We start from the raw sequence: 8,749 nt of genomic DNA on the forward strand, positions 1-8,749 counted from the left end.
CTTGGCAGGAGAAAATGAGGGTGAGAGACACAGAGAGGGAGGAGAGGGTGGATGGGGTCAGTGCACTGGTGCAAAAATAAAGAGAAGAAATGAGCAGGACTGATGAGAGGATCCAAAAGAGGGTGCAGCTGTTGATACCAAAGACGTGAGTGGACGAGAGGACGAGAGAGGGTGGTGGGAGTGGGAACAGAGTGATGACGTGGATGATGATGATGAAGTCAAAAAAAGGGAGCAGAAAAGTAAAAAAAGAAATTCTAATATATAGCTCCTAATAGTGCTAATTTATTATACACGCAAGTTTTCATTATACAATATTGTATTGAGGACAGATAGAATGGTTCATCTTTATAAAGCATCTTTGTACTCGCCCAGTATTCTCAGTCTCAGTCACCCAAACACAACATCCATCTGGGCCTGAACACCTTTTTAACATTTGCATACACTCTGGTGGAAACATCACAGAAAGCGTGGGGCCCAGTAGGCTTTGGCATGTGGACGACCTAGATGACCCGCTCTGTCACTAACAGCCATCCCTGCACTGTAAAAAAAAATACTAAAAAACAGTAATATTCCAGCAGCTGGGGCGCCAAAATAATACCAGAAAATAACTTTCCCATTAAAACACGGTTATTTTCAGCAATGACAATACAGTTTGTTGCCCTAATTTTACATGGGATTCTGCCTTTTTCAAGTGCTGTTAAACATTAAATTAGGAACATTTTAATGTGATTAAACAATGAAATTACCTATAAACAGGGTCAGTGAATGTGGCAATATGAATCATAATACTTAAAGGTACAGAAATATACAGTTAACTTAAATAATAATGGATTGCATTCATATAGCGCTTTATGAGACCCTCAAAGCGCTTTACAATTCCTCTCTGGCCATCACCAGTAGGTGGAGCGTGTTGCCCAAGGACACAACGAGTGTGCGAGCCAGGGCTCGAACCGACAACCTTCTTATTATAAGGCGAACGGCCAACTCTTGAGCCACGATCACCCTAAATATCAATAATAATTATTATTATTCTATGTAAAAAAAGTTTATATGAATCATTTAATATATTTTTCCATAGCATTACATTTGAATTTAACAGTTCAATCTTTCAAATAACGGACAGACATTTGTGAAATTATGATGCATTTGTGAATTATTTTAACAATCTAAATATGCTCATGTACAGACAGATACATTTAAAAAACAAGGAAATTATGTTTTATTACATTTACAGTGATTTTACGTTAATTTACATTTGAAATGTAAAATCAGTCTGTTTATGTGAATTTAATGATATTCTAGAAGAACAGTACAAAACTGTAAAATACACAGTGAAATACTTTTATATTACAGGTTTTTACAGTGTGTTTGAAAAAGTACAACATCCATTGATATAGGAGGCAGCTTTAAATCTCCTTATTACAAACGTACTGTGTGATTCACGTTAGCACTTTATTAGCATTAGACTAAAAATCAGCTGATGAATGAAGTCTTTAAAATACTGTGGAATCAAACTGTGTTTAAGTTCAAGCAGTACTAATATTACTAATATACTTTTTTTTTGCACATAACTGTAACTCTGATTGGTAGAAATGGGAAACCATAAACAGACAGAGTTCTGATTTTCAGGATTCAGCGCTGTGGTTCATTAGAGGGCAAAAGGCCAAGTCAACAAGAAGACAAAGAGTGTTTTAGCTGGAAATTAAGCAATAAGAGATCTAGAGAAGTCATATTACGAACTTTATTATTCTTAAAATCTCTGCATAAGTGCCAATACAAGTAAAAGTCTGACAAAATGATAGCTACAGTCTACAGAACAACATATTTGGGTTCTTTCTAGAACTGTTAGAACAGTGTCAGAGTGCTGCTGAGGGAACACGACCCATGCTTTCTCTCTTCGTTCTCCTTTCACTTTGCCTTAAGTCCTCCACGCCTGTCGAGTTTTCTTTTTTCCTGCACCCTCCACTTTCTCCACTTTCTCTCAACGTCTCTTTAATTTCTATAATTTTTTACACACAGCCCTGAACAATAATTCTCCAGGCTGTCTGAAGAATTGTTCATTTCATTTTCAGTCCAGCCCTGGTAAAAAATGAAAAGCACTAAACTCTCAGTATTCTTTCTATACTTAAAAGACAACTTTGCAAAGAACCAGTTTTAAATGGTAGCTTTAGCTACTTTGTTACTAGCAGTAACCTTTGTTATATTTTGATCATGAATGCTCATACACTCATCATCTTGTGATCATTTCTTTGAGTTGTTCTTCTTCTGGGGTGGAATGATTGAGATAAAAAAAAAAAACAGACATGAAGCTTTAATGCTGCAGAAATGTTTCTTTGCCCTTCCCCAGATCTGTGCCTCAGCATAAACCTGTCTCAGAGGTCTACAGATCATTCCTCCGACTTCATGATGTGGTTCGTGCTCTGACATGTGCTGTCAACTGTAGGATCTAATGTAGACAGGTGAGTGCCGCTTGAAATAACACGAGATGGTCGGTGGAAACTGGATGGACCTGAGCTCAATTTTGAGTGTCAAAATTGAGCTCAGATGCTGTGAATGTACATGTTATATTTTCTACTTGTAGATTTTGTAACATGAATTTTGAATTTAATCAATTTTGGATTAAGGCTTTTAACATGACAACATGTGGAATAAGTGAAGGACTTTGACTGCCTGCCAGATGCGCCGTGCACACACCTCATTTAATATCTGGTTACATGTCCCTTAATAATTTGCACCTCATGGTAACCGTCAACCAGCTTCTGGCACAGCTGTGTCTGTGATAGGGGTGGGGGGAAAAATCGATACTGTGTAGCATCGTGATATTTTGTTTGCTAATAATGTATCGATACAGGGACAGCAGAAATCGATATTTTGTTACAAAAAAGTTTTGTGCTCTGACTTCAGAGCATGTTGATCCTTTTTCTGAGCAAGAATCCTGACACTGTCCAAATGTGTTTAACTTTTTTTGGCAGCAATAAACATGACAGTTTACTTATTTTAATTTAAGACATGTTTTATTTTAATTAAGTTTAAAACTTTTTTATTTAATGTAAAATTATATTTTGTTTTAATTTACTTTCAAATTCTTCAGTTGCTGAAGGGGCTGCATAGTTTTCATAAATTGCATAGTTCAGAATAGCTGTAATTGTACCAGATGGTTGCATTCAGTTAAGTTGGACTAGACTGTAATACAAACCGTTCAGTTTGTCAACAATAAAACTGAAATGAGAGAAAGACTGAGTGCGAGACTTTGATATTAGATAAAATGAATATTGATAAAGTTTACCTTTATGTACAGAATCTGAATATCGCAAAATATTTTTAAAAATTGCAATAATATCGTATCGTGCGTTAAGTATTGTGATAATATCGTATCGTGGGATGTATGGTGATTCCCACCTCTAGTCTGTGACCACTCGTCTTTGCAGACCTCATTTCAGCATGAGAGCCTTTTTCACCTGGTGCTGAGCTTCATTTCATTTTCTTGGTTTCGGTCCACAAATTTGCAAAGCAACGCTTTATTTACATTTTATAAAGCATCAACTTTTTTATGACTAGGGTTGTACATATGTGTAGCTTGACTCTCTCCATCCATCTTTATTCACTTATCCAGTTCAGACAGATCGCCAGTCTGTTGCAGGGCTAACACAGACAACCATTCACACCCACATTCCCACCTACAGACAAGTAGGATCGCAGGTTAACTAACTCCACTAGCTGCCCTTTATTTATAAGAGAGCATTTCCAATAAGTCCTGTAAGAAGCCAGAAAACAGCAGAGCAAGGAGAGACAAGGGTGAAGATGAATCGGAAAGAAACACCATAAATTACAATCTGGGTTAAATCCTCAAAACAAAATGTTGCAGTACGTCATTTCATAGTCTGGATAGTGCACTTGCGTGACACACTCTTTCTTTCAGCTCTCTATCTTATGACTCTCTTCCACTTTATCTCTTTGTCTCCCTCTCTCTGGCTTCTTCTCTCTTTGTGTGGAGCCTGCTACAACAGTTTGATTTACTTAAGTGGCTCCATTCTGCCATCAGCCTCAGACAAGGATTCTGTGTGTGTGTGTGTGTGTGTGTGTCTGCTGTGTGTGTGTCTTGATGGTGTGTGTGTGTGTGTTGCGCGCGCAGTTTAAACCCCAGCCACCAGCTACTAGTCTGAGGTTCATTAGCCTGATCAATCATTCAGTCTCGTCTCTTCTCAAATATTTTCTCTCTCTCTCTATTTTTTCTCTGTTTAAATCTAAGTGATTCATTCTTATGTCAAAAAAGTTTTCTGCTGTTGTCCCTGCTTTTCTTCATCACTTCTTTCCGCTGGCATCATCGATTAGGTCTGGTGTTGAGAAGTATTTCGTGCCCTCTCCTTTCTCCATCTCTTTCTTTCAGTGGCTCATTGATTGTTTCTGGTGTTGAGGAGAATTGCCTATTTGGTCCTCAAGTAAAAAGCACTAAGTGTTATTCACGTTCCTCCCCAGCCTTGGTCTGACCTCCCTTTTGCTTTCAGTGTAGACGCTGTCGATAAGATTTGGAGTCATCCCATCATTTGCGGACAAACTTTCCATTTTCTATGTTGCTTTTTCCTGTCTGAGGAGATTTAGGCCGGCTGGTGAAGAACGCTTGTCTGTTGCCCTCTGATGCCAAAATACCAGCGTGTGGAAGAACGATGAGCTGTTAAGTTGCCTTAAAACAAATGGCACTCATTTTTAAACTGTTTCTCTCCTTTTAAAAATGACATTTGAAATGGAGCCCGGTGAAGTGGACACACAGTGTGTTCTTTCTATGTTCTTCACATTGTAAAGATAAGATAAGCCTTCATTAGTCCCACTTGTTAAGGATGATTGTCAGTGTTTTCAGTTGTTATTGAGATTTTTGGTAGTATCAAACTTTAAGTTATTATTCTCACTCCCGAGCTGTAAGATATCCGAGGCGTTCCTGAGGAACATGAAAGGTGACCTTCCACGTTCTTATGCTAGCACCGGGTTATGGATGAAATCCAGTAGAATGAGGCTCCCGTGGTAAAACACGTTCCAGCCCTGACCCTAACCTTAACCAGCATTTTAACGACGTTAGACAACGAGATTGAAGTAAAACAAACGCACATGTGTAGATTCATTCCAAACGGTTCTCATGTTTCCGATCTCGTAATTTAAGGACGCGTCGGGTGCACGGAAGTGTAATATATCAACGATTTGTCACCTAGTGTAAAATGTTACGCTTTGGGAGTGAGAACGTGTTGGTAACAGAATTCTATTTGGAACGATTTATTTTTTGTGTGAAGACTTTGAAGTCGAGTGTCTGGCTGCATTGTTACACCACAGAAACAAAAGTATGGGCCTAATCTTTGAAATCAGTGCTTTCAATCCACTTGCTGCAGGTGCATAAAATCACACAGCAAGTCTGCCTTTACAGAAAGAATGGATTGTTCTATGCTGTAATGGGATCCCGTTGCAACAAGTCAGGTCATGAAATTTCCTCCTTCCTAGACATTCCACAATCAACTTAGTGGGAAAGGAAACAGTAAAGTACATAAGATTCATCAATGCAATTAAAACAATTTGAAATTAAAAACATTTACATGTTACAGGTACAGTTGGTTCAATCATTCAGGGCTTCTGGAGTGATGAATCTAAATCTGAAGTTGTTGTCAACATGTATGGAGGAGGTCAGCAGAGAGTCTACAGGCATCTATAAAATACAGTGGAAGCTGTCATTGTTTCAGGCTACGTCTCAGCCTGGGGAGTTTGGCAAAACACTGAATGCCATCAGATTTGGAGCCACCATGCAACACGGAAACATGGAAAGTGTCATATTGCAGGTTCACTGTTCAGCATGAAAACGATCACAAATACACTGACATGGATAGCTGATAGAAAATCACTCACTGCAACATTATCAGTTAGACTGGCCTCCTACGAGCCCAGGCCCCAACCTTATTGAAGGATTAAGTTGGGATCCACTGGACAGGCAATGAAAACAAAAGCTGGAAAACTTTGGGATGCCCTTCAAAAAGCCTGGAAAACTCAGTTCAATTCAGTTTTATTTATGTAGCAAACGTTCGTAACAACAGTTCCCTGAAAGCTCAATAAAATTGTCCGAACGATGCTTTTGCCTGTTCTAGTGTGTTTCCATGTAGGGTTTCACATGTTAAAGCACTGCACCTCTTTCCCATTTTCCTAACCAAATATAAAGACAGGTGGGGGCTGATATGTAATGTAAAATGAGTAAAACAAAGCTTGTCTTTAAAAATGTAAATGTATGATATTTATGGGCCCGACGTAGCTTTCAACTTTTTGAATTTTTCGCTGAGGCAGACTTTCTAAACTGAACAGGTGTTATTTCCCACTCTTTATGATGCTTCAGTATTTGACTGACATCCAACACAAATATTTTTCAAGGCTCTCTCCAGCTTCTTTCTGTTGCAAGGGAAGGTTAAAGAAATAAAAGGCTGGCTTCCACATTAGTGCATATCTGTCTCTGTGTGTGCAAGAAAATATCAGCTAAAGACCAAATAAAGAAATAAGCACATACTTTGTTAAAAGGAGAAGTGGAGATAGTAATATCTTAAGACGTTTTACTGAGTATGGATTAATTAGCTTGGACCTCATCTACACTGGGAAAGGAGGAGCACACAGACCTGCAGTCATTACCCGAGCCTACGTCGTGCTGTTTCTGATCATGTTTAGATGATGCATATATAAGGAGATGACTAGTTCTCTGTTTCTCTTACACACATGTCTCTTTCTCACCTTCTTTCCTTCCAGGTATTTTTCCTCTTGATTTCTCCCCTTTCGCGGCCCCTCCTGGTGTAGTCTGAGTAACTGTGATAGTCTGAAGATAGGAACTATCTTCAGACTATCACAGTCTGTTTCCTATCAAACTCCCAACTATGACCAACTCAATAAGGGGCCATTGCCCAGTCAAAACAACTCAGCATCTGGTGCTCGTCACTATCCACAGGCAAACATATCTTGGATCAGCTGCAGCCAGACTATTAGCTTCATGCTAATACTAGCACAAACATGTGGAGAGACACCAGGAGAAGCTCTGTCATCAAATGGATTTTATCGAGAAATACGTTTCAATCAAATTTTAAACAGAAAGAAGCTGTCATCAGTGAGGTGTAGTAGCCTTTGTTTCTCTACAGTTGTGACAAGAGTCCAAAGTTTTGGATCTAAGCAGCTTTTTTTTCTGTGCTGTGTCTCAGTTTCCAGTTTAAAAACATCCAACCGAGCCAATCCTATCACATCAGCTACAGAAACACACTGGGGGCAGGGACTTTATCAGATAAGAGTGATAAAGCCATGCCCAGAATTGCTATTACAATCAAATACCTGCTAAATGATATTTGATTGTTGTAGCAATCAATTAATAAAGAGACATTTTTGGTCTAAAGTACAGGTATTTGGGTCCTGTAGTGTTATTGGGACATTTAAACATTTTGTTTAGTCACACTGCTTGTATAAGAACTAGAAAGGATGTGACAACGTATTCTGAAGAACAAAATAAAAGTCCCATTTTAAATGTGTGTGTTTGACACAGTCAAACAAGAAAACAGCAGTCATCGTTATATTTACCACTTGTCATTTAGAGATTAGTGACCTTTCGCCACACTCCCAAATCTACATGTTCTCTTTTGTGTTAATACAATCCGTCAGCCGCTCTGTGACAGCAGATTAATGTTCAGGTACAGAGGCTTGGAAATAAAAACATACAAGGAGAAAGCACGACTAACTTCCACCAAGCCTGTTACCCTGGGAGTCGCTCCACAGTCATCCAAATAACCAGCTGCAGCTCACATGCTGAATCCAAAATGAGTGCATGTCTTTAAAAAAAGTCTAAAGTCTCTTTACCATATGTTACGGCTAAGTACAACCGAGCAGCATACTCCTCTTCCTCCTCCTCTTCCTCTGAGTTAGGCTCAGGTATGTTGGCTAACAGCGGGTTGTCGTGGGGATTAGCTGACTGTGGATGTGATTGGTCAATGACAGATGGGCAGGAGGGGGAGGGCATGGGAGAACCTATGAAAGACCACATGAAAGAAAAAAGGATGATGAATGTGGAGAATGAACAAAAGTAACATCTTTGAAAAAGAAACGGCTGAACAATGAAGTATGGTGACGCTCGCTGATGCTGTGTTACACACACAAAACACACTGACAGGTGTGTGTCTTTGTACTACACAGTAAAACAATAATACAAGTGATCTTAAAATTCATCAGTTCTGTTGTAAGAATATGTGAGCAGCAACAATTAAAGAGCTCATGTGCAGCATCGCTTCACTGAGGTGATTAAACAGGATGGTCAGGCTCAGCACCACGTAACAAAGGCTCCAGTGCTGCGCCTGCTCGAGACCAGTCTCAAAACCAGCTGTGCATCCGTTTGGTAACTTTGGCATTTAGTGACTTCTGCTTGGGTGTGTACACATTAGTGTTTGGAGGTCTGTCTGTGTGTTTCATTCAAACAGAGAACTCGTCCACATTTGGAATCCATTCAAACGTGTATTTAAAACAACAAAAGCACCCTTCATTAAAACATTTCTGGCTATTTACTTATGTGCGATCTCGAGACATCGTGTGATCTATTTTTCGTCGATCTAAAGCCCCCAAAAAATCGTGATTTCTTCTCATTCTTTCATGCAAACGTCGCCTGTTCGCACATAGCCCCCCACGACCCTACTGATCTTAGAGTCAATAATATTCTCATTTTATGCAAAATCGTGCAGCCCTACCTGTCATTGAGTCAAATAAG

The 8,749-nt window shown here is 39.2% G+C and overlaps 1 protein-coding gene across 1 annotated transcript in view; it reads right to left on the reverse strand.

The window, feature by feature from the left end:
• tenm3 (teneurin transmembrane protein 3) overlaps positions 1 to 8,749 on the reverse strand; it is a gene marked incomplete in the record, with an annotated part of 240,891 nt that overhangs the window by 145,708 nt on the left and 86,434 nt on the right. Inside the window, 1 exon segment of the mRNA XM_042213353.1 lies at positions 7,852 to 8,019. Within this exon segment, the coding sequence (XP_042069287.1) occupies positions 7,852 to 8,019 (168 nt within the window).

This window comes from Haplochromis burtoni, unplaced genomic scaffold (genome assembly GCF_018398535.1).
Source record: "Haplochromis burtoni strain Fernald_Lab_line unplaced genomic scaffold, NCSU_Asbu1 Contig_437, whole genome shotgun sequence".
Taxonomy (NCBI): Eukaryota; Metazoa; Chordata; class Actinopteri; order Cichliformes; family Cichlidae; genus Haplochromis; species Haplochromis burtoni.